Source organism: Taudactylus pleione, unplaced genomic scaffold (genome assembly GCF_031769625.1).
Source record: "Taudactylus pleione unplaced genomic scaffold, aTauple2 ptg000092l, whole genome shotgun sequence".
NCBI classification, from domain to species: domain Eukaryota; kingdom Metazoa; phylum Chordata; class Amphibia; order Anura; family Myobatrachidae; genus Taudactylus; species Taudactylus pleione.
The window spans coordinates 10,936,293-10,963,796 of NW_028284494.1; the positions used below are offsets into that span (position 1 = coordinate 10,936,293).

Here is a 27,504-nt window from a genome sequence, read left to right on the forward strand (position 1 = left end):
CAATATGTCCCATGTTTTGCCCACAAAATCAACTTGGTGGTTCAGGATATTTTTTAAAATTTAAAGGGGCATGCAGGAGATGCTGCCTGTGGCCATAAACATTTATGGACATTTTTTGACATTCAGCAACCGCATGTCAAAGATTGCAACAGCAGCGGCAGTTCAACTTCTAACATGGCACATCAGGAAACAAATGTTTTTATTATTCAGGAGGCCTGAGTGAGTTGGAGTATGTATGTAGTTGAAAACAGGGAAAGGACGATTTTATTAGTAATAAATTGAATATTTTTTTTTTATTTTGAAGCAAATTTATGAGGGAGGAGGGAAGGCATTTACAAAAAATATTTAAATCATTCACATCAGTCCTTGCCCCAGAAGAATCATTGAGCGCTATACCTTCTGCTGCTGCTGGGAGTGGATATTCATCCCAGAAGGGGACCAGGAAGACTACTAGTAGTACTTTAAAAAACAACTGGCTGTTAAACAATCCTTTGCAAGGGGCAGCAAGTATGACAGCAGTCATCCAGTTGCATAGTGGATCACTGATGCCATAACATCTATGCTGGTATTAGATGTGCGTCCAATATCTGCCAACAATGCAGTGTGTTTTAGACAGTTAATTGAGGTCCTGTGTCCCCGCTACCAAATCCCATTAAAATTCCACTTTACTAGAAAAGCAATTCCCAACCTGTACAGGGACATTTAAAAAAACTTAATTAGTGGCCTCCAAAATGCCATTGTACCCACTGTCCACTTAACCACAGATATGTGGTCAAGCCGAACAAAGTAAACGCAAGATTTAAGACATAAGGTTTAAGTCATACATTGTGTCTTTCTTCCCAATGGACACAGATCTGAAGCAAACGGTCAGCTCAAGTGGCACGTGATGCAGTGATGGCTTCTCCTTCAGTTTCTCCAGCAAGTGCATCTTGCTGGAGAATCTGAAGTGAAGCTAAACTTTCCCAAAATATCCACTGGTGATGCAGATGAGTCAACACAAAAACTTTTTGGATGGATGTGCTGCAGAAGTCATAACAGGAAGGAGATTCCTAGATGGTTCAGGTTCCTTCTGTACCTCTACTTACTCTGGCTTTACAAAGGGTACAGATGACAATTGTTGTCCGGATTTGGGTAGAAATAATTCCACACATAAGAAGTGGATTTTTTTGTCTTGTGCCCAGGCATGACAATGGGCTTTTCCTTATAATGGGCAATAACTGTTTCTTCCACTAGTGCCTGATTTACACAAACAACATCCTCATCAACAATGTCCTTATTAGCGTCAGCAACACAAATATCCTGCTCATCCTGGTACACTTCCACAGAAGCATCCTCGTTTTCTATGGTCAGCATGTTCACTTGTGCTTACGTCATCATAAGAGGCAGAACCACCAGTCATAAATAAAGGGCAAGGCCTTAGCCTTTCCTTGCCACTTCACGTGGAGAAAGGCATATTGCCAATTTTATCTTTCTGCAGCTAAATTTCCCTTTGATGTTTTTTTCTTTACCACTGAAAAAGATTTGTTCTTGATTTTAGATGCCCTGACTTAAGCCCTGTATGCCCTTGGGCATCGGCTTTAGTAGATGATGTAGATGAACTAGTATCATCATGACTGGTGGCACTGGCAGCACTAGTATGTGGTTCCTGCTCTCCTCTTGACTGATCGTGCTCCATATCAACAAACGCAAATGAAGTGGGGTACAGCACACACGTCAATTTGTACCAATTTTAAATATTTCACTGCAGTATCAATGACCTACAGCGTCACAAGATTTTTTATGAAAAAGAAAAGAATAACACATTGCGCTGCAACTTAGTGTCACAAGATTATTTATGAATAAGAATAACAAAATGCGATACCACTTGCAGTTTCGCAACATTATTTATTAATAAGAAAAGAATTACACACTGCTACCACTTAGTGTCACAAGATTTTTTATGAATTAGAAAATAACAACACACTGCACTGCAACTTAGAGTCATAAGATTATTTATGAATAAGAATTACACACTGCGATACCACTTGCAGTGTCACAAGATTATTTATTAATAAGAAAATAATTACACACTGCGCTGCCACTTACAGTGTCACAAGATTTTTTAGGAATAAGAAAAGAATAACACACTGCGCTGCCACTTACAGTGATGTCATTATGTTTTATATATAAGGCAAGTTATTTAGCACTTTGTTGTGGTCTTGCAGTCGACGTGTAGACTCATTGTTTACTCACGATTGAGGAAAGAAGTGAAAAGTTGAATATTATACTGCGCTACCACTTACAGTGTCACAATATTTTTTATGAATAAGAATAACACACTTATAGTGTCACAATGCGTGGACAATAAACTCCTAGTCTGGCCAGCAGTGTCACCAAACAATAATAGTGCAGCTAAGTTGCTAACGCAGACATGCACAAAAAAAGCACTTTTCTTTTTTTTACACTGGGGAAGAGCACCCCTTAGCGAGGCAGTATCCCCTGGATGAACAACACAGACAGCACCCCTTCTTTATGGACAACAAAGCACCCCTGCCGAGTGCGGACAGACCACCTGCAGTGCAGAGTCACAACTGCGTGGACAAAAAACTGCGGTCTGGCCGACAGTCTCACCAAACAGTAATAGCGCAGCTAAGTTGCTAACACACACACATAGAAAACATCTTTGTACATCTTGGGAGAAGTAGGCTACCATGAATGATGGGCCGTGTTCTACTATAGCATATTGATTATATATTCGCAACAATTATTTTGGTTATCATTTATCATTTCAAAAACAAAGAAGACAAATGTCGTTTTGGGGAGGAACACTTCATTGAAATTATTACAAAATTACTTTTATTGGATATATAAATATTGTTCAGAAAAAAACAAATAAAAATGTATAAATACAGGAGAGACTTTCCCAACCGTATGATCAACAGTATTGATATAGACTATTGGGGTGATCACAGAGGGTACACAGGTGATGTGAAAGTGACTGTTAGGTCACACAGAGAGTCCTTAATTCATGTTGCTGAGTTTATTGTAGTGATGGATATCAGTAGCCCAGCATCGAATAGTTGCTGGGCTTTCAACATCAAATCATGCGATGGCAACTAGCCCTCTCCGAGATGCTGGGCTGTCCCCAGTCTCCCGTGCTCACCTCTGAGTTGCCTAAGCTGCCGTAGGCAATTGAGCAGTCCTGTTTGCAAAAGCGATGGCCAAGAGCTCTGCAGAGTGAAGCCAGCGCAGTTGAAGCAAGCTTGCAGCGGTGCGTTCAGTGGTGGTAGAAGAACAGTCTGACCTCCCTGCAGGTGAAGGCCAGCAGCGGCAGTAGCAGCATTGAAGGCGCTGCTGAGCTGCAGAGCAGAGTGATAGGCGGAGCTTCCTATCAGGGCACACAGACACCAGCAGTAGCTGAAGTGGCGGCAAAAGTTCCTCCTTACCCCCTGCCAGATCTCAAGGGAGGAGTCGTGGGAGCAGTCTAGAGCCGGGCATACCATTATAGAATCAGTGACAGCACCACACGATAGCAGCCACTGCCGTTTCGGTACCCCAATCTGCTGCTGGCTCTAGGTTTAGGATGCCCCTAGACATTTGCATAAAATCCTATTCCTAGGGAAGGCTCTGTAGGATCATTATGGATAATTATATTTGGTTCTCTGTCACCCTGGAAGCAGAAGATTCTGGTATATAGAGGTCTATGTACTAAGCCTTGTAGAGAGATAAAGTGGATGGAGATAAAGTACCAGCCAATCAGCTCCCAACTGTCATTCTTCAAACACAACTTGTAAAGTGACAGTTAGGACCTGATTGCTCGGTACGTTATTTCTTTCCAAGTCTTAGTACATAGGCTCCATAATCTCCAGTCAGAAAGTACATTTTCCAACAGAAAGCCATATTTAATTAGAGGCGAAAAGCCACTTTTTTTGCAGATAATTTCGTCTGAAAATTTATCTCCGTATTCAATTACAGTCCGTTTTCACCTATGCGAAAAGTCAATGCACTGAAATAGGCAAAACTTTTTCTCCACAGAATAGCAGGAGAAAAAAAGTGCAAAATCTATATTTTGGGGCGCAGAAGTTTGGAAACCAACCAGAACCCTTGGTACACCCCCCCCCCAAAGGACAATTCACCCCAAAAATGGCAAAAAAAAAATCCCGGAACACCCCAAAAAAAGGCCTTAGAAATTTGGGGCAAAAATTAAAAAAGTGGGGGACAATACTTAAGTATTAAGTTCAGTTAGGGCTAATACTATACTACCATAATGATTTCTGAAGTCAGCCCATCTTTTTCTGGGGTACAGAGTGATTCCCCCAATTCATCTTGCACTTTTCGCCTGATTAGAACTTCACATTCGCCTGGTCCTCTTTTCGCCTGTCTGGGAATTGAATACGGAGTAAATCATGAGCGCGCACGAAAAGTTTTCGCCTCCAATACAGGTGAAGGCGGCGAAAAGTCGGGTAGGCGGAACTTTTTAGCCGAGGCGAAACTAATTGAATTCGGCCCAGAGTAGAAAACATCTGTGGAAAGTGCAGGTTTCCCATGGTACTGATATCTCATATTTCTTGTTCTATACTGATGTCAGTGCTACTTTTTCTTTAAAAATCGAAACTAATAATATAGTTTTTTGATTTTTAATGACACTGGGGCGGATGTACTAAGCTCTGGAAAGTGATAAATTGCAGAGTGATAAACTACCAACCACTCAGCTTCTAACTGTCATTTTTCAAACACAGCCTGTAACATGTCAGTTAGGAGCGGAGTGGCTGGTAGTTTAACACTCTCCACTTTATCACTTTCCAGAGCTTCATACATCTGCCCCACAAATTGAAATTCAGCTACATCATGACACAAACTGAAACCAGTAAAGGAGATTTACAAACCACAAAACGTGTGGGGTGCAAGACATTTCTATTTCTGTAAATGTCTAACTTCTGCTTAAAGAAGAGCTCGCTCACCACATGCATTTATACTGGATTTAGCAAAGCCCCTATAAACGTGCTCTGCATGACGGTTGTGATCTGCCTGGAAATACATGTGGTGGAAAGACTTAACACACCAGCCTGCTAATACCCTTCATTAGCTTCACCTATTCTCCTTAAATAATATATTTTTTAAAAACGGATCTCCTCAATCACTAAGTGGGGTGAGGGGGACAGCAGGGATGTCTATAACGTGTCACTTTTGTGAATATGAATCATTTTATTACCTGGGTTGTAGCTTAACTCTGCTTCAGTCAACTCTCAGGACATGGAAAACTTCTAAAGCCCCGCACTTTAAATATACGCCTAAAGCTGGATATCCACTATACAATTATCTGTCAGATATCTGTCCAATCAGGCTGGTTGGAATGAAAACCTGTTAATGTATGTGAGCAAATGTGGAAGTCAGCTGGTAACTTTCTGTTTCTACAGTATGCGCTGTGTCACGGACCTACCGTGGGCTATCTAACCCTGCAATACATACAGGCACCAGGGTCCACCCACCGCAAGGGAAGGAGACAGTCATCTATTTTTTTATTTTTTTTTAGGAGTGTTGTACTGCTCACTCTCCATATCAGGGCCGAAACTAGGATATCTGTCACCCGGTGCAAGGCAGCAATTTTGCACCCCTCTCCCTTCCCATACCTGGATTTTGTCCTTGCTCCTCCATAAGGCAGTGCATTACTCAGACGTCCCTGGTATAGTGACTTACATTATTCCATACACCATAACGCCCATTACACATTATGCCACACACTGTAATGCCTATTACCAAAGTGCCACTTACATATTTGCCCGACACCATTTTATGCCCCACAGTAATGCTTCTAATTACTCTAAAATAGAGATGAGCGGTTCGGATTCTGTGGAATCTGAACCGCTCCGAACATTGGGGATCCGAGTCCACCCGAACCCTGTTCGGGTGTTCACCGCCTGACTCGGATCCCCGTTCGGGGCCGAACGGCGGCCGCCTGATGTCGGATTCTCACTAGAGAATCCGACATCAGGTCTCCTCGCGTGTAGGGCAGAGCGCAGTGATAGCGCTCTGCCCTACACAGACACAGACACACAGCCGCCAGCGGCAGCTGTGTGTTTGTTACAGCAGCCAATGAGAGTCACACAGACTCTCATTGGCTGCTGCACGGAGGGAGCCGGCTGGAGCTCACACATGAGCTCCGTCTTCCGTCTCCCTCCTCAGCGTGTGACAGAGCGGACGGCGCGGGAGCGGGGATACAGGTAAGTTTTATTTTTTTTATTATTTTACTTGTCAAAGGTCCGGGGGCGCTACTGGGGGGGGGGGTCTGCACTACTGGGGGGGTCTGCTACTGGGGGGGGGCTATACTACTGGGGGGGCCATACTACAGAGGGGCCTGCTACTGGGGGGGCTATACTACTGGGGGGGGGTCTGCACTACTGGGGGGGGTCTGCTACTGGGGGAGGCAATACTACTGGGGGGGCCATACTACAGAGGGGCCTGCTACTGGGGGGGGCTATACTACTGGGGGGGGGTCTGCTACTGGGGGGGCCATACTACTGGGGGGGATCTGCACTATTGGGGGGCCATACTACAGAGGGGCCTGCTACTGGGGGGGGCTATACTACTGGGGGGGTCTGCACTACTGGGGGGGGTCTGCTACTGGGCAGGGCTATACTACTGGGGGGGCCATACTACAGAGGGGCCTGCTACTGGGGGGGGCTATACTACTGGGGGGGTCTGCTACTGGGGGGGCCATACTACTGAGGGGCCTGCTACTGGGGGGGGCCATACTACTGGGGGGGCCTACTACAGGGGGGGCCATACTACAGGGGGGGGCCCATACTACAGGGGGGGCTACTACTGGAGCAGCCTACTACTGGGGGGGCCTGCTACTGGGGCAGCCTACTACTGGGGGAGCCATACTACTGGGGGGGCATACTACTGGGTGGCATGCTAATGGGGGGCATACTACTGGGGGGGCCTGCTAATGGGGGACATACTACTGGGGGGGCCTGCTAATGGGGGGCATACTACTGGGGAGCATTCAACTGGGGGCACTGCATAGTGGACGGTACTACTAAGGGGACTGCATAGGGGGCACCACTGCTGGGGGACATTGTGTAAGGGACACCGCTACTGTGGGCATTGTGTAAAAGGGTCACTACTGTGGGCATTGTGTAAAAGGGGCACTACTGTGTGTCGTAACATAAATAAGAGACACTACTTTATGGTGTAATGTGAATCAGGCCCTATGTGCGGTGTAATGCTAATAAGATTGTGCACTGTGACTCCTAGGGCCGTAGCCCACTTTGTAAACAAGTACTGTGACTCTGCTGGCCGTACCCCACTGGGTGGGTGCACTACTTTTCATTTCTGCCACTGCTGTGTGGCAATGTGTCATAGATGTGCTTTATACTGTGGTGTCTGTGTCGTTGTGCCGCTGCTTTGTCGCTTAGTAACCAGTCAGCTCACTGCAACCTTTGGCCAATAATGTTGAAAACAATATTATAAGCTGTGATATGGTCTAAATTGACTGGAAATTAATGTTATTGAGGTTAATAATACTCTAGGAAGAAAAAAAAGACCAATTTATGTGATTTTAGCTTTTTTTGTCAATTTTTGTAAAAAAATCCAAATCCAAATCCAAATCCAAAGCCAGTCACCGCAGTTTGGCAAATCCAAATCCAAAGCCGGACGACGAATTAGAACCAAATCCAAATCCAAATCCGGCAAAAATGGTCCGGCGCACATCCCTACTCTAAAATTACCTGCTCATTGCCATGGGGTTCCATGCTCGTTGCCATGGGGGTTTATGCTCGTTGCCAGGGGGGTTTGAAGGGAGAAGATGCAGCTCTCAGCATCCTCTCCCTGCAGCGCCAGCGTTCCCGGCACTTCCGGGAACGTTGTGTGCATTGCGCTCTGCTAACAGACACTAGAGGTCCAGTAGGACCTCTAGCATCTGTCTCTTCCTTGGCGGTGGCCATTTTTGGATGGCCGTCTTCAGCAGAGTCCATGCGGACGGCTAGTCCGCATGGAATCTGCTGAAAACGGCCATCCAAAAATGGCCACCGCCAAGAAAGAGACAGACACTAGAGGTCCAGTAAGGACCTCTAGCATTAGTCTCCTCTTCGGCGGCGGCCATTTTCAGGTGGCAGAGTCTGCTTTTTCACCCCCCACCGCAATTCCCTCTCGGTGCACGTGCACCTCTAGCCCCCACCTAGTTGCGGCCCTGTCTATATAATGCCTGGCACATGGGAAGAAGCAGCATGCACCACTGCAGCGTGTAAGTGATACCTTTTTATTTGTACTATATCAAACTTTTATTCAGATTCAGGGCACTTTCATTGTACTACTGGTCCTGAGGGTCCCTGCACTGTTTTCAACAGGGTCAACCAGGATCAGACTGCAACAGCAGATGCCCACTGTACTCTTTCATATCTCTAGGTGAGGGACTGATGTGAATGGCCAAATATTCTCTATAAAGCGCTACGGAATATGTGTGCGCTATATAACTAACTGGTAATAAATAAATAAATATGACAGGCACTCTCACATGTTGTATAATGCATGGCAAACAGCAAGCAGCAGCCGTCTGAACCACACTATACTAGGGATCTATAGCTATACTTGTTTACTGCTTGTTTCTTAATTACCTGCTGATTTATTATAATCATATTGCCTGGATTCTAACGTAATATGTCTGTAAATAAGTTTTAACCTGTTATTTAAAATCTATCCAAGATAGGTAACATCTAACCTCCAGCAATTGGTGAGGAAGCCCACTCGGAAAGACCTAATATTAGACTTGATACTTACAAATGGAGACTTAGGGGTCTGTTTACTAAGCAGTGTTAGGAGACAGAGTGAAAAGTGATAAGAAAGTGATAAGGTGCCAGCCAATCAGCTCCCAACTGTCATCTCACAGGCTGTGTTTGAAAAATGACAGTTGGGAGCTGATTGGCTGGCACCTTATCACTTTCTTATCACTTTTCACTCTGTCTCCTAACACTGCTTAGTAAATAGACCCCAGAATATCTGATCTAAAAGTGGGTGAAAACCTGGGATCCAGTGATCATCAAGCAGTATGGTTCAGAATAAAGAATATAGCAATAGAAAGCTATTAGTCAGTTATGTGTAAGCAAATCTTTGGCAGAGTGGAGGAACTTGAAAGGAGTGCAGAAGAGGTGAGAAAATGTAAAAAGTGCACTATTAAAGGCAACAGACCTTTGTATCAAAAGGGTTAGGAAAACCACAAGGAAAAGGAAGCCAGTGTGGTTTGGGAAAGAGTATTGTGAATGCAATATAATGAAGACAAAGAGATGTATCTTGTAAAATAGAAGGAGGCTAAGAAAGTAATCAGATGTGCAAAGGCAAAAGTTGAGGAGAAAATGGCACAGTCAGTGGGTAAAGGGGGCAAAACTTTTTTTAAGTAAATAAGCGAAAGGAGAAAAACAAAAGGTGGAATAAAAAGACTAAAGACAGAAAGAGGGAGTCTTGTTGAGGGAGACAATGTAATATAACTGATCATCTTAATAATTATTTTTGTTCAGTATTCACTACTGAGAGAGAGGGAAAGGGGCCACAGTTAAGTTGCAGGTGTAATCAGAAAAATGAGGTAGGAACAAGCACATTTACAGAGGAGAAGATCCTAACAGAACTCTCAAAACTGTAAGTGGATAAATCAATGCAGCCAGATGGGATACATCCAAGGATACTAAATGGGCTTAAAGGGGTGCTGGTTACACCATTAACAGAATTATTTAACCAGTCACTAGCTACTGGAGTAATTCCAGAGGACTGGAAAAAAGCAAACGTTGTCCCACTGCGCAAAAGTGGAAGCAAGGAAGAGGCAAGCAACTACCGACCAGTGAGCCTTACATCAGTAGGAGGGAAATTGAGGGAAACACTCTTAAAAGAAAGAGTTGCAGATTATCTCAAATCCAGCAATTTGCAGGTCCCCAAACAGCATGGATTTACTGGGGGGAGATCATGTCAAACAAATCTTATTGACTTTTTTGACTGGGTGACTAAGGAAATAGATAAAGGGGGGGCCATAGATATAGCTTATCTAGACTGCAGTAAGGCTTTTGATACTGTTCCACATCGCAGACTGTTAAATAAACTGAAAAGCATGGGATTGGATACAAAGACATTTGAATGGATAAGATCATAGCTGCAGGATAGGAAACAGAGATTTGTAGTAAACGGAGTGCAGTCTCAAGAGGGAAATGTTACCAGTGGAGTACCTCAGGGATCTGTACTTAGACCAGTACTTTTTAATAACTTTATTTGTGACACTGCAAATGGTATTGAAGGGAAAATATGCCTTTTTGCAGATGACACAAAGGTATGCAACAGGGTAGACACACCAGGAGGGGTAAAACAAATGATTGATGATCTAGGTAGACTAGAGAAATGTTCAAGAACGTGGCAACTACAGTTTAATCCCAAAAATGCAAGATCATGCACTTGGGTCTCAAAAATCCAAAGGCTAAATATAATATTAATGGCACTATACTGGAAACTAGTGAAGAGGAAAGGGTTCTAGGAGTCACTATTTCAGCTGACTTAAAGGCAAGCAAACATTGTAACAAAGCAATAAAGTCAGATGCTTGGTTGCATAGGGAGAGGAATCAGTAGCAGAAAGAAAGAAGTGATAATACCACTGTATAGGTCATTGGTACGTTCTCATCTCGAATACTGTGTTCAGTTCTGGAGGCCATATCTCCAGAAGGATATTAATACATTAGAGACTGTACAAAGAAAGGCAACCAAAATGGTGCAAGGTCTACACCACAAAACATACCAGGAAAGACTAAAAGATCTGAATATGTATAGTTTCGAGCAGAGAAGGGAAAGGGGGGACATAATATAAACGTTCAAATATATAAAGGGTTTTAACAAGGTAAAGGAAGGAGACATTCTTCTAAGAAAGAGAAGTATTAGAACAAGAGCACATGTTCTGAAACTGGAGGGTGGTAGGTTCAGGGGAAATTTGAGGAAAAATTACTTCACAGAAAGGGTAGTGGACAAGTGGAATAGCCACCCATCAGAGGTGGTAGAGGCTAAGACAGTAGAGCAATTTAAACATGCATGGGATAGACATAAGGATATCCTTCAGAAGAAGTAAGGATCAATAAGGTTTAAGGTAACAATATGACTAGATGGGCAAAGTGGTTCTTAGCTGCCGTCAAATTCTATGTTTCTATGTCTATGTTTAATTAATTCTGATCTGCTATTGCAATCTGATTATTTAAGGGGATGTATCACTCCAAACACTAGACAAAGATATAACAGATTGTTGACTACGGGTTGGGTATGAAATCCTGGCGGCTGAAGCTCAAACATGAAGAATCCCGATGGCTAAGGTAAGTAAGCTAAGCTTCCTTGGTGGTGCCTAACCCTAAACTCCAAGGGTGGTGCCTAACCCTATGCCCCCCGGGGGTGACTAAACCTCAACCCCCCTTCCCGCACCCTATACCTAACCCTCCCGGGGGGGGTGCCTAACCCTAAGCTCCCCCCAGTGGTGCCTAACCCTAACCCCCCTCTACACAGCCTAACCCTCTCTGGGGGGGTGCCTAACCCTAAATCACCCCGGGGGTGCCTAATCCTATTCCCCCACCCGCAGCTAAGAGCTAACAGTAGCCGGCTTACCTTCATTCGGGAAGTTGTCCGTCGGAATTCTGTCGTCAGGCTAAAGATAGGCATCGGGATTTTGACGCCTATCTTTAGTCCCAAATCGGGATTCCGACGCCGGGATTTAGTTGGGCGGCTTCCCAGTAGTCGGTATATTGACTACATCCGTTGACTACAATGTATCCTCACGGTCACATACATGGCGCCAAGAGGGTGGGACAGCGGGTACAGTTTATCCGGGCCCGGCTTTCTAGGTGGGCCCGGCAGGGCCTGGGTCCTGCGTCGCCCCCCCTCCCTCACAGCAGCCCAGCACACAGCTTGTGCTGGGCTGATGTGTGAGACTGCTCGCGGCTGCTGCAGCAGCCGGAGCAGTCTCCTATGGCTGTGGAGGGGAGCAATCACACTGATCGCGCCACCCCCCGCTTAGCGCCGGGCTGGGGGTCTTACAGCGCCCCCCTCCCCGGCGCGCAGCGCTGCAAAACTGATCATTATTTTTTTCAAGGGGGCGTGGCTACACCTCCCGCAATTAGGCCACGCCCCTTCCATTACCCGGGCCCGGCCAGTCTCTCAACGGCCCTGGTCACATATGAAACATTGTGGTTAAAATTGTGATATACAGACAAAACATCTTTGAGTAATTTATAATATTTTATTTTGCGTTAACTCTGTTTGGGTTCTATTTGTCAGTGCAATTTGAGTTTAAAATTACTACGAAACTGAATTCCAGACCAGGATTTATAATAGTGCTTTATGTTGTGTTCTGTTGGGTGACAATATTTATATATTTATAGAGATGTGCGGTTTGGTTTTACTCGGATCTCAAAATCTGCATCATATTGGCTATCCGGCTGTCACGTGTTTTGGATAGCCAATAAGAGAAATCCGAACAAATTCGAACTTGCGATAATTTGTCGATAAGAACCGAATGAAGCCGAACCCACACATCTCTAATTTATATGGAGGGTGAAAATATGTGCTGATGGAATACACTGTGTGTAGACAAAATATGCAGAATCTATATAGAAGGCCTGATTCAGCAGCGTACGCAATTACAATTACGTATGCAGATCGAATGTTAAACACTGCTCATGCGATTACGAACGCACTGAGTAATCCATCGCAGAGTGAGTGACAGGCTGTGAGCGATTGGGTGTGGTGATGAAGGCAGTGGCTGGAAAAACACAGGCGTGTCTGCTCATTTGAACGCCGTTTCCTGGGCGTGCATAAATTAGCCACTGCGATTGCATACGCAGCTTTAGTAGTCACTGTGTGCGACGAGACTTGCAGTGTCTGCGGCTGGTCAGACATGGTGTAATTGTGCGTGACGGGCCGGTGTGCGTCAATGGTACCAATGTATACGCAGGAGTGCGAGGTAATACGGATGAGAGAATGCAGCAGTGGGCGTCTCTATGTCGGATGAGCAATGGCAGGCATTAGCATGCATTCGCAGCTGCGTTCCGTGCGAATTCCCAGCTGCGTACGAAATAGGGATCCTTACTGAATCAGGCCCAGAGTCCGTAACACATTAGGATCTGACAATAGATTGTGACTGCTGTGCTGTGACTGCTGTGCTATATTTTGACTAATGCGATTGCTGCTAAATTTATTGAGAATTATTACTGATATTTCGCCTGCTTATATAGTATATTAATTGCGTTTACCTATTTTGTTTGTATATGTCCCAACATTGTTTTATTTCTAGAACTAGAATAAAAGCTAAGTTTTTAATATCAGTATTTTTCTAAGAGTGCCCCCCAAATAACAAGAGTCCTTTTTCCTCTCTGGTTTATACAATTAGGCCAGTACAGTATGAGTACAGTTCTGACATGACATGAATTTGATATGGTACTGGGGAAACAATACAACCTTATTATGTACCTAATCGCTATACAAAACTGAAGACCGGCAATCAGACAAAATAAGCTACTGTATGTATGTACAATAGTGATATAGTGGCCATGTTTAGAGAAGGATGACATTATAATATTCAGTAAGGTATCAATCTAACCGTTTACCACCTTGCTGTAGAATAGCAGCGGTAGTGTGTTTTTTGTACATTATTTCCGTATTATACCTTCGAGAGCAAATATCCTTTCTCCCAACGATTCGACAATAGTTGAAAGAGCCAGTTCTTCTGAGACGTTAAAGAAATGTTTTTCTTTTGGCTCACTGGCGATGGACAGTATCTCCTTGACCAGTTTCTCTGTGCTTATATTTCCTCTACTGTAGCTTCCAAGAATCTAAAAGGATTATAAATTGCAATGAGAAAAATAAACCATTAAAACGTGTTGCAAAATCTGTTGTAAATATTCAACGATACAGTACGTAAATGCTCTAGGGAAGCTGTGTCAGTGTGGATGGCACTGGGGGAAAGCAAGGTTTATCAATAGCAGCATTGTACTATCATTTGCAAAGATACAAGATGCAATTTACTTGAAAGGCAAGAAAACTCTGTATGTGGGGTGCAAAATGCTGCATATTCTCTTGGGAAGAACTATGCAGCTCAAGGGGGTCCTAGCACTTGGGCCCGTGTCTGCCTGGGGATCTGGTACAGTAGGTGACTGGCTCTGTCAGTCAGGGCTCTTGAGAGATCAATGGGACCTGAGTATTTGGATGGGTATGGCCAAATTCAGCAAGCGTGACCACGTCCCCTCAAAACAACACTATGTGCTGCGTGGTAAAACAGCACCATATGCAAAGGGGGACAGTATTCATTACTGGATGTGGCCACGCTTCACACTTTTGGCCACGTTCCAGTACACAGATCTACAGGAGGCCCTGCACCCACATGTATGATCAAGTTTTAATTTCCCAGCAGTTGATTATTATTTAGACTCAAGGGGTGGAGTATTTAGGAGGTGGGTGCTGCCATTTCAGTGAGAGGCTTCTGAGGACTTTTTGTCTTGGACTTAGAGGAAACTAGCCGTGGCCTTTCCGTTCCATGGAATTTCTTTTGTGCCTTCCAGCTGCAATTTAAAAGTTTTAGCATAGTTCACATACAGTACTGTAAGACAACAACTAAAGCAAATTATATACTGTATACACAGTATATATATTATATATACAGTCAGGTCCATAAATATTGGGACATTGACAGAATTTTCATATTTTGTCCTCTATTCACCACCACAATGGCTTTGAAATGAAACAAACAAGATGTGATTTAACTGCAGACTTTCAGATTTAATTTGAGGGTAATTACATCCAAATCAGGTGAACGGTGTAGGAATTACAACGGTTTCTAAACGGTTTCTATATGTGCCTCCCACTTTTTAAGGGGCCAAAGGTAATGGGAGAAACTAAACAATCCTAAATCTAACTTTCACTTTTTAATACTTTGTTGCAAATCCTTTGCAGGCGATTACAGCCTGAAGTCTGGAATGCATAGACATCACCAGACGCTGGGTTTCATCCCTGGTGATGCTCTGCCAGGCCTCTACTGCAAATGTCTTCAGTTCCTGCTTGTTCTTGGGGCATTTTCCCTTCAGTTTTGTCTTCATCAAGTGAAATGCATGCTCAATCAGATTCAGGTCAGGGGATTGACTTGGCCATTGCATAACATTCCACTTTTTAGCCTTAAAAAACTGTATGGTTGCTTTTGCAGTATGCTTCGGGTCCTTGTCCATCTGCACTGTGAAGCGCTGTCCAATGAGTTCTGAAGCATTTGACTGAATATGAGCATATAATATTGCCCGAAACACTTCAGAATTCATTCTGCTGCTTTTGTCAGCAGTCACATCATCAATAAATACAAGGGAACCAGTTCCATTGGCAGCCATACATGCCAACACCATGACACTACCACCATGCTTCACTGATGAGGTGGTATGTTTTGGATCATGAGCAGTTCCTTTCCTTCTCTTCTCTTCCCATCACTCTGGTACAAGTTGATCTATGTCTCATGTGTCAATGGATGTTGTTCCAGTACTGTAATGGCTTTTTTAGATGTTGTTTGGCAAACTCTAATCTGGTCTTCCTGTTTTTGTGGCTCACCAATGGTTTGCATCTTGTGGTGAACCCTCTATATTCACTCTTGTGAAGCCTTCTCTTGATTGTTGACTTTGACACATATACACCTACCTCCTGGAGAGTGTTCTTGATTTGGCCAACTGTTGTGAAGGGGTTTTTCTTCACCAGGGAAATAATTCTTCTGTCATCCACCACAGTTGTTTTCCGTGGTCTTCCGGGTCTTTTGGTGTTGCTGAGCTCTCCGGTGCGTTCTTTCTTTTTAAGAATGGTCCAAACAGTTGATTTGGCCACACCTAATGTTTTTGCTATCTCTCTGATGGGTTTGTTTTGATTTTTCAGCCTAATGATGGCTTGCTTCACTGATAGCGACAGCTCTTTGGATCTCATATTGAGAGTTGACAGCAACTGATTCCAAATGCAAATGTCACACCTAGAATCAACTCCAGACCTTTTACCTGCTTAATTGATAATGAAATAACGAGGGAATAGCCCACACCTGTCCATGAAATAGCTTTTGAGTTGATAGTCCCATTACTTTTGGCCCCTTAAAAAGTGGGAGGCACATATTGAAACTGTTGTAATTCCTACACCGTTCACCCGATTTGGATGTATTTACCCTCAAATTAAATCTGAAAGTCTGCAGTTAAAGCACATCTTGTTTGTTTCATTTCAAAACCATTGTGGTGGTGAATAGAGGCCAAAATCTGACAATTCTGTCAATGTCCCAATATTTATGGACCTGACTGTGTGTATATATATATATATATATATATACACACACACACACAGGCCTGGAAAATAGGTTCAGGAACTGTGGATGGAGCCAGGCCCAGCGACAGGTGGGGACTAAGGGGACACCCATACCGGGCCACGAGGTCCAGCGGGGGCCCGAGGACTGGAAGGGCACAAAACGGGTCCCCGGACGGCGTACGCTGTTCCAGCTGGTGGGTCCCATAGCGGCTGCCCAGTCCCAGCGCCAAGTCCCTTGAATCCTGGCCCGGGCAGTGCTGGGCTCTTCCAGGTGGCTCATATGCGGGCCGGGCCTGACCTTTAAGCAACGCAGCGGGATGACGTCATAGGTCATGTTGCCGCATGTCAAGCAAAAGCTGCGGTGTGGTGGGAATGGTAGAGGAATAGGGGCAGGGAAGATGATGGGACCTGGATATGGAAGAAGGTGAAGAGGGCATAGGAAGGTGATAGGGGCTGGGGGCAGTGGAATGTGATGGGGGCTGGAGGTAGAAGGTGAAACGGACTGGGGGCAGAGGAAGCTGATGGGGGCTGGAGGTAGAAGGTGACACGCATAGGCAAACGCAGGGGGGGTTTCCGTCTGCCTGGAAACCCCCCTCCCCATCCCACACCATGACCACAATAGAAATAGTAATATAATAGAATTTTACAAGTGCTGCATGTTAATCTCAGTATCACAAATGAAATAGTTAGGACTACCTGTGGATCTTTTAACATGTATTCGCTAGTAAGAAATAACCTGTGCATCAACTAGGAGATCTGGAAAACATTCATAGTTAGGGATGTGCTGCTATAGAGCCCAATATGTACATATATGTCCAGGGCAGCGCTAGGTCATTCTGCTGCTCCCAGACTCCCGGACTTGCTCTAATACGCTGGAATAGTGCTCACATCTAAAATAAAACCATTCAACTTAGGCAGGATGGTCCTACAGCCGCATCTAATGGCTTACTGTGATCGCTGGTCCTGCATATGTAGGAATTATGACACACAATACACTTTGTATGACGCAAATTAAAGCTGGTTAAGTGCTAATTTTACCCTCTTCATGGACTGGCCACACTCATTAATATCAAGCATTTGGAAACCCCCCTCCAGAAATCCTGCGTTTGCCACTGGTGACATGGGTTGGGGCAGAGGAAGGTGATGGGGCAGAAGGTGACATGGCATGGGCTGGGGGCAGAAGGTGACATGGCATGGACTGGGGACAGAGGAAGGTGAAGTGGGCTGGGGCAGAAGTTGTCATGGGCTGGAGCAGAGGAAGGTGATGAGGGCTGAAGGTAGAATGTGACACAGGTTGGGTCAGAGGAAGGTGATGGGGCAGAAGGTAACATGGCATGGGCAGAGGACAGAGGAAGGTGATGGGGCAGTAGGTGACATGGCATGGGCTGGGGGCAGAGGAAGGTGAAGTGGGATGGGGGCAGAAGGTGACATGGGTTGGGGGCAGAGGAAGGTGAAGGGCTGGAGGTAGAAGGTGACACGGGTTGGGGCAGAGGAAGGTAATGGGGCAGAAGGTGACATGGCATGGGCAGGGGGCAGAGGAAGGTGATGGGGCAGAAGGCAACATGGCATGGGCTGGGGGCAGAGGAAGGTGAAGTGGGCTGTGGGCAGAAGGTGACATGGGCTGGGGCAGAGGAAGGTGCTGGGGGCTGGGGATAAAGGAAGATGAAGGGACAGAGGAAGGTGATAGGTGATGGGGGCTGGGGGCAGAAGGTGACATGGGCTGGGGTCAGAGGAAAAAGATGGGGGCTGGGAACAGTGGAAGGTGATTGGGGCTGGGGGCAGAGGAAGGTGAAGTGGGCTGTGGGCAGGAGGTGACATGGGCTGGGGCAGAGGAAGGTGCTGGGGGCTGGGGATAAAGGAAGATGAAGGGACAGAGGAAGGTGATGGGGGCTGGGGGCAGAAGGTGACATGGGCTGGGGGCAGAGGAAAAAGATGGGGGCTGGGAACAGTGGAAGGTGATTGGGGCTGGGGGGCAGAGAAAGGTGATGGGTGCTTCTGGGCTGATGATGGTGATGAGAGGCTGAATTTGAGGAAGGTGATGAGGAACTGATGATTGAGGATAGCTGGCTGCAGACACCATCCCTCCTACTCCTGAGGCATCCACAGCACTGTCATCAAGATGACCTTGCAAGAGGCGGTAGACAAGAACTACAGCCTGCATCATCAGTGACAGAGAGACAGTGTGGTACTGTATTGGAAGCTCACTCGCGCCAGGTGTCTCACACCGCATGGCATATTGAAGCTAGGTGTATGAGGACACATCTGTATAAAGCATTATTAGGTTTTCAGTGTGTTGATAGTCGTGATGTAATACTGTGAACACTGTTGGCTGAAAAAGTCACATGTATATTGTGACGAAACCCTTTAGTTGGAGGGAACCTGTCGAACTGTGTTACCGTTCTTGAACAAGCAGATCACTTATACTGTACACTGGCGGCTTCTGGTCACCGCTTCACACTTCAATTGCTTCTATCAGCGACTGCCGGCTCTACCTGATACCAGCATACACTATAGAGAGGGATGGTGATGTTACAATTATCGGCCAAGTCTGATGATGATTGGCGGATCAGGGTAATAATTGTATAGCTTATGGCTGCGACTGAGTAGCGATGATTGGACGGTCAGGCATGTTGGAAATTATGTGTACACAAGTGGAGATACTGCAGAGTTATATAGGCATACACATGCGGATGACTCAATTTATGAACAGCACATTTACTTAACCAGTGGTGTTGGTTTATTGATAGATAACAGGTATAGCCGTACTCACTGTTACATGTACACTGGTAATGGAGCGAAGCTTGAGCGAGATGGGGTCCTATACAGCTCCCCAACCGGTGAGTGTAAGCTGCTTGCAGGTAGTGGTACAGGGATGCTGGAACAGCTTTCTATCAAGTAATAAATAGGTATCTCACATGTAGCTAAGCAGCAGACTACTGTCTCCCACAATGTAATATCTACACTCAGTACTAAGATGACTGCTGTTACATGTGCAGGAGCACAACAGGTTGGAGGACAGACTTCCCTGCAGACTCTGGGTCCTAGTGCCCAGCATGTACTGTATGCACAGTGAGGCTTTATAACAAGGCATGAGAAATCTTCCAACATGCCCAACTGATCCGATCATTGGTCGGCCGCATCTGGCAGTGTACGCAGTGCTGCGGGTGACCACCCTACTTTTCCCCTGTTCCTTCACAGGAGAGGAGCAAGGAAATGTCTTCCCAGGGGAGGAACCCACATATTGTGTGGCAGTACACTCTGAAATATTTAACAGTGTATGGCCGCGATATCTGCTGGTTTCAGACTGTCAGATAAAATGTCAGTGTATGACCCGCATTAGTTAGACAGACAGACAAACACAGATATGATAGATAGATAGATATCATTTTCTTTTTGATGTTCATAGAAGTATTATGTGCTATCCATTTATTGTTTGTTTCCCTTTATTTCTGATATGACGGGAGAAAATACTCACAGCAATTGCGTACTTTTCAATGCCTTCTTCTTCACATTTGTCATTCACACTTTCCAGTCGGTAATTATCATGGGACTCCCCGTCTGTTACAACCACCATAACTTTCTTTACTCCTCTCCGTGCACCTCTTGCTTCACTAAAAGCCTCTTCCCTGAAATATACAATACAAGACAACAATAGTTGGATGTTTGAGATTTGTTATAGAGGTATATCCGATATGAGAAGATTCCAACATCAATTTGTCCTGAGCCTCACATCACTACTGTTTCTTCCATTATCTCTCTGTGTGCTCCACGTGGTCTCTGAAGGTTCACGTAACATATGACTGGCCCTCCTGACACAGGGGTGTGTGGCCGGGTTCTGTTTGAAAGGTCCACCATGAAAAGTTCAACAGTCATTTTGTCGACATGAAAGAAGGTTGACGTGACAAAATGTCGACAGCACAGAAGGTCGACATGTTCAAAAGGTTGACACAGAAATGGTCAACGCTGTTTTTTTTAGGGTTAGGCACTTACCGGAGGGTTAAGGTTAGGCTGCACTTACTGGCTACACTTACTGGACGGTTAGGTTTAGGCACTAAAGAAACGGTTAGGGTTGAGCACCAAGGGGAGGGTTAGGTTTAGGGTTAGGGTGAAGATTAAGGTTAGAAAAAAAAACAAACGTGTCAACTATTTCCGTGTCGACCATTTCTATGTCGATCTTTTGAACCTGACGACCTTTTGTACTTGTTGACCTTCTGTACTTTGTCATGTCGTCCTTCTTCCATGTTGACCTTCTGGTATCGACCAAATGGCTGTTGACCTTTTTATTCTCCATCTTTTGTATCACACTCATGTGGCCTAACCTACTCCAGGAGGCTAAGCCCCTCAGACAACCTTCAACCTGGGCAATTTGATTCCCATACCCATTGACAAGCGTTAAAAAGAAACTTGTAAAATGCATGATTTCTCTTTTTATTGCCAGGGGATTAAAGGCTTTAATTAAAATGAAAAGACAGAAAGGTACAGTATTATACAGTAAGAGCAAGTCTTTGTTAGAAGCTAAAACAGATATTTCTTGCATGCTTGCAACGTAATTCCACTTTACCACATGATTAACATGGGAGCGGGACATTTACTAAAACCCTTTGTTGCACACAGCTGAAATAGTGGGCCTGATTCATTACCGTTCGCAACTGCGATTACGCTCGCAATCAGCTGATTATTGATTTCTTCCCATGCGTATGCATCGCAGTGCATGTGCGTGAACCGGCCACTGCAATCGGGACTGCGATCTCAGTGACAACGCAGACCCATCACCTCCTAAGGGGTGCCTAACCCTAACCTCCCCACAGTGGTGCCTAACCCTAACCCTCCCTCCCCGTAGCCTAACCCTAACCCTCCCCGTGGGGTACCTAACCCTAACCTCCCCACGGTGGTGCCTCACCCTCCCTCCCCGTAGCCTAACCCTAACCCTAACCCTCCCCGTGGGGTACCTAACCCTAACCTCCCCCCGGTGGTGCCTAACCCTCCCTCCCCGTAGCCTAACCCTAACCCTCCGCGGGGGTTGCCTAACCCTAATCTCCCCCCCGGGGTTCCAACACTTAACCCCTCCATCCTCTGGCTACTTACCTTCGGGATGCCGGTGGTCAGGATGCCGACGCCGGTATCTTCATCCTCTTCGAGATGCCAGAGTCGGATCTTGGTCTTGTTCGGGATTCCTGCATCGGGATATTGGCGACCGGCATCCTGTCCGCTGGCATCCTTACTAAATCCGGGGAAAGCCTGGGGTAGCCCAGCATCCCGGGAGTGCAGGGCACAGAGTGATGGAAACAGGGGCATGGTACAAGGCCACATTCCCTTCCCACGGGGTAACATCCCCTTTTTGGTTCGGCAGTACCTCACATTTTAATCTCTATTTGTGGGAGATTTGCGTACACAGAGATCTGTGTGTTTTTAGGATTACTTGCACCAGGTATAGTTTTATTTATTTATTAACAGTTTCTTATATAGCGCAGCAAATTCCATTGCGCTTTACAATTTGAATCAAGATTGACATTATACTGGGTTGTAAAAGACATACATACATGACATACATAAGGGTAAGAGGGCCCTACTCGCAAGCTTACAATCTATAGGGAAATAGGTGTTGATACACAAGGAGAGGTGCTATTGCAAATTGGTCCAGCCCAATTTCAGATATTCTTGGTGGGCTGTATAATCCAATCACACTGGAAAGTTGGCCTAGGGTTAGGAGGATGTTCAATTGAAGAAAGAGAAGATGTGATAGGTGTTTACTATAAGAAGAGAGTTAGATAGGGAGCTATAAAAGGTTAGGTGGGCGGTCCTGGAATCTGATAAGCTTGTCTAAAGAGGTGAGTTTTCAGAGAACGCTTGAATGTTTGGAAATTAGTGGAAAGTCTTATTGTGCATGGGAGGGCATTCCACAGGGTGGGTGCAGCCCGAAAAAAGTCCTGTAACCGTGCATGGGAACAAGTAATGCGCGGGGATGAGAGACGCAGATCTTGTGCAGAACGGAGATGTCGGGTTGGAAGATATTTTGAGATAAGTGAAGAGATGTATGTTGGTGTGGTTTGGTTAATAGCTTTATGTGTGAGTGCAAGTATTTTAAATTGAATACGGTAGAAGACCGGCAGCCAATGGAGGGACTGACAGAGTGGATCAGCAGACACTGAACGTTTGGTGAGAAAGATCAACCTCGCAGCAGCATTCAAAATGGATTGTAGTGGGGAGAGCCTGTTTTTGGGAAGACCAATAAGGAGACTATTGCAATAGTCAATGCGGGAAATTATGAGTGCGTGTATAAGAGTTTTTGCAGTGTCTTGCGTAAGATATGGTCGAATTTTGGCTATGTTTCTTAGATGTATGTAACAGGATTTAGAGACAGATTGAATGTGGGGAACAAAAGACAGTTCAGAGTCAAGGATCACACCTAGGCAGCGAGCTTGTGGGGTGGGGTAGATTGTCGAGTTGTCAACAGTAATAGAGATATCAGGTTGGTAACTGCTATTGGCTGGTGAAAATATAATTAATTCTGTTTTGGATATATTAAGTTTGAGGTGGCGAGATGACATCCAAGATGAAATGGCAGAGAGACATTCAGTGACACGGACCAGCACAGATGGTGACAAATCTGGGGAGGATAGGTAAATTTGAGTATCGTCCGCGTACAGATGATACTGAAAACCAAAAGAGCTGATTAGTTTGCCAAGAGAGGTGGTATATATTGAGAAAAGCAGAGGACCTAATACTGAACCTTGTGGTACTCCAACTGATAGAGGTAGCGAAGTGGAGGTAGAATCAGAAAAGCGAACAGTGAAAGAGCGATTAGATAGGTAAGATGAGAACCAAGAAAGGGCTGTGTCTTGAAGACCAATGGATTGTAGTGTTTGTATGAGAAGAGAGTGGTCAACAGTGTCAAAGGCAGCTGAGAGATCTAGAAAAATTAGAAGTGATTAATGGCCTTTAGCCTTGGCAGTGACCAGATAATTTACTACCTTAGCCAGTGCTGTCTCAGTGGAGTGTTGGGAACGAAAGCCTGACTGAAGTGGATCCAATAAGTTGTGGGTGTTAAGAAAGTGTGTGAGGCGAGTGTAGGCAAGTCTCTCCAGTAGCTTGGAGGGGCAAGGTAGCTGGGAGATAGGACGGTAATTTGAGAGAGAGTTAGGGTCAGAATTTTGTTTTTTGAAAATGGGAGTGATCACTGCATGCTTGAACAGTGATGGAAAGATACCAGTAGAGAAAGAGAGATTACAGATTTTAGGTAAGTGTGGAATGGGCACAGGAGACAGAGCTTTACTGATTTGTGAGGGTATAGGATCAAGAGGAGAGGTAGTAAAGTAAGAGGATGAGAAGAGTGTAGCTACTTCATCTTCATTAGTGGGGTCAAATGATGAGAACGTGCCATTGGGTTCAGGTAGGGAATTGAACAAGACCAAGTGCACACTGCTAAAAGGGAATACTATCGTAAAAGACTATGTGGGCTCTATTTACTACAATCCGCATATTGAATGCAGATTGTAGTGTGATATTACCGAGTGAATTCGCATTGCGAATTCAGGCAATATCACAGGGATTTACTACAAATCCCTTACAGGGACAGAGCTTGCGATAAAGCTCTGTCCCTGCAAATCCCCTTCGGAGCCTTATCACGGTATTTTTGCAAAAAAATACTGTGATTAAGTGCCCGCGCATGCGCCGACCGGTCACCGCTGCTACTCCCCCCCAGCGCTTAGCCCCGCCCCCCGGCGCTAAGCCCCACCCCCACAATCACGGACCCCACTGCGACCCCCGCGACCCCCCCTCCCTTAATAGCACTTACCTGCATGCTCCGGGCCTCCGGTGATGTTCTCCTTTCCTCCGGTCAGGTGATCTCCCATACTGCACTGGGGCCCGATCACCTGATGACCGGGCAGCAGTGCACTATGGGAGACCAGCTGACCAGAGGGGAGACATCACCGGAGGCCCGATCACCGGTCCCTGGAGTCAGGTAAGTAATTTTTTTTTTTTACTATTTTTTTTTTCTTTTTTTACAGTAATCAGCTTGCGGTCTATGTAGCAGAGATCAGCTTGCAGTCTGTTTAGACCACACAGCTGATTACTGGGACTGACTCCCCAAATCTGCTCTCCCCGTTAGAGCAGGGCAGGAGGCCGGTAACCGGGGGAGACCCTGGATAACGCCACCTCCGGTCTATGTAGCAGAGATCAGCTTGCAGTCTGTTTAGACCACACAGCTGATTACTGGGACTGACTCCCCAAATCTGCTCTCCCCGTTAGAGCAGGGCAGGAGGCCGGTAACCGGGGGAGACCCTGGATAACGCCACCTCCAGGTGGCGTTATCATCACAGGGCTTTCCCCGATATATTTTCACATTTTATTTTTAGTAACTCTGGTCAGATCACATTTCCCATTACAATTATGGGAAATGCGATCTGCTTACTAAAAATAAGTGATACTTAGGGGCTGGAGTAGAATTTTACGAATTCTACTCCAATTGCCCTGTAATAACTATAGGTGATACTAAAATAATATGAAAAGGGTGTGAAAACACCCTTTTTCACATTATTTTAGTAAAAATAATGTTGATAAATAGAGAAAAACTAGGTGTTAGCAGTGATCTGCAGGGAACATTGTGTTCTCCCTTTCCTGTTCCTAAATGAGACCCAGGAGGTAGCAGGTATTTCTATTAGTTAATGCTACTTTCAGTCAACATTTTAATTCCTTTAATTAGAAAATCCTTTCACCAAGACAGTCTTAAAACTCAGGATTCCCCCATTTCCAGCTGGTCCTATTTATTCTTGGCTGACACGAGCCAGTCCTGAGCTGCTACTTCTGTTATACTTGAGCTACTGTACTTTTCATTTTGTATTTCATTAAAGGAATAATCTGTCCATAAAGACACTAATGATATTTTATCTGTACTTAGCATTTTAACTGTGCTTTACCATTTGTTCTGGAAACTTTTAAATAAAGTGGTAAATGCTTCTGTTTCTTGCTAGAAGTCTGTCACTTTATATAGGGAATAAGGAACTTTTCTCAGTAGAGTCCTGTAACGTGGTGTAAGATCAGTTACAGTTTCCAGTAGGTTGTGACTAAAGAGAGGATATAATGTATGCTACTGTATATTGTTTAAGGAGCTTAATATGTCATGCGTCAGTCTGGGATAACTCATTCCTAGATAAATCCAATTAGCCGACTTAGCATTCCATTATGACAGTCCATATAGCAAGCATCATATTTCACAAGGAACTCATAACCATGTTAAGTTCCATATTTGGATATCTGAGTTGTACAGTTAAAAGATCCATTATGTGATATTTACTTTACAGTGTTTCAGTCACGAGAATAGAAGTAATATGGTTAGAGAATAGTTTGGAATATTTTCCAGTTGCGTAGTGCTGTTGGGAGGAATGAATGGCAGCGACAGATGCGGTCAGAACATTACAAGTTTCTTGTGTCAGATGAACCTTAGATTTACATGCGTTTTACTTTTCAGACAGTTTATACATTCCATAAGGGAACAACTTTAAGATGAGTCATGTCACAAAAGTGGACAGGTCCTGGTTGCACAAACAAATTTCAGACTACCACATGAATGCAAAATAGTGTAGTTACTGTCCATTGACAGAATGCACTAAGGGACATATGTATCAAAGCTTGTTGTGATATAGAATTGTGAAATGTATATCACCAACCAATCAGCTCCAAGCTATCATTTCTTAAACACAGCCTGCAAAATGTAAGTTAGAAGCTGATTGGTTGGTGATATATATCTCACAATATTATCTCACATGAAGCTTTGATACATATACCCCTAAGACACATATCTATGCTGACAAAGTGGGGCACAATGCCACGGTAGATGGAAACATAAGACAACCCAGTGAACAACGATCAGACCTTGGTACATTCATATTTGTTTGTGCTCAACTGCTTTGAAGGGGGCATGACCGCAACGTACACAGGCCCGGTTCTTTTTTCCGATCCCTGGGGTTAGGTCATACTCGTCTCTCTCAAAACTAAGTAGATAATAAACCAGATGGTCTGTGTGCTACTGGTCCCTGGAAGTTGTGCGACTGCTGCTGTAACCAAGGTGACTGCAAAGATCACCAGAGGAGAAACAGAGAAGGCAAAAGTAATGAAAGTGGGTCTTGCTGGATCCAGAAACTTAGACAGTAATCCAGCAAATCTTTGAAACAATCCCATCCTTGAAGTGATGATTCCTCAGCATCACCTTGTAATTTCCCATTGCCTTCACAGATATATATCAGGGTTGGTTTGTATCTATGAGAAGATGGTTATGAGGAAGGTAGGACACTTACCTGATCTAACGTTTAGATCAGTTTAGAAGGCGTTGCTATCTGTCTCAGAATTTGGCCACACCCCCTTACTCTCCCCCAGGCCTGTAGTTTGTTTTGGCGGTTTTGAATTCAACCCCTTGCAGCTTGTTTTAATATTGCTGCCATCGGCATGAAATGTAATTTTTTCAGGTGCTTAAACAGCAAGGCAGCGTCTGTGCATTCCCTGAATCCCAAAACAAAAGTTATGATCTCTTCTCTCATCAGAAGGTGCCAAATGTTGCACCCCAGGAAACGCCGCATTTTGACGAACTTAGCCATGTGACAGCCTGAGAGCCTTTTCACATAAAAATACGAATATAATTTATTATTCACTATGGAGCTTATATATCTATATATGGTAATTATTCTACACATACCTTGCCGTCTCGATACCAAGAGCCGTCAGTGTCTGAGAGCCTCCTCTTTGTTTTATTCTGCTTGCTGCGTCTAGGACACTTTCTGTCGATGAGTACGTATTCAAGTTAAATTCATGAGTTACGTTTTCTCCGTACTGGACTATTGCAACCTAACAAACATATTTAAGTTTACAGTCATTAAAGTTCCACTACAATGTCATAAATCAGTATGAACTACTTGATAGGGTGTCACTTAATCATACCCACCAGATAAATCTGATACTGAGTTACTGTATGCTGGCCACACCATTGCAGAGGCGTAACTAGGTATTTGAAGGCCCCATAGCAAAAGTTTGTAAGGTATTGTGGAAACTGGATTATTGGCTGAGACAAGATCAGTTTAAAATTGAATCGCAGTGACGCCATTTTGCGAAATGGCCGCCTAAGCGCCATTTTAGATAAACTCACACTTTAGTACATGTGGCGATAATACTATTATCATCATGCGAATGCATCTGTGACCATCGCCATAAGTCACG

General features: G+C 44.7%; 1 protein-coding gene across 1 annotated transcript in view; it reads right to left on the minus strand.

Annotated features, from left to right (window-relative positions):
* Positions 1-27,504, minus strand: part of ITGA1 (integrin subunit alpha 1) — a 144,344-nt gene that overhangs the window by 97,754 nt on the left and 19,086 nt on the right. Inside the window, exons 7-9 of the mRNA XM_088469455.1 lie at positions 26,987-27,135; positions 19,772-19,922; positions 13,652-13,817 (exon numbers count right to left, since the gene is read on the minus strand). Coding sequence (XP_088325581.1) covers positions 13,652-13,817; positions 19,772-19,922; positions 26,987-27,135 — 466 coding nt within the window. The remainder of the gene's footprint in view (positions 1-13,651; positions 13,818-19,771; positions 19,923-26,986; positions 27,136-27,504) is intronic.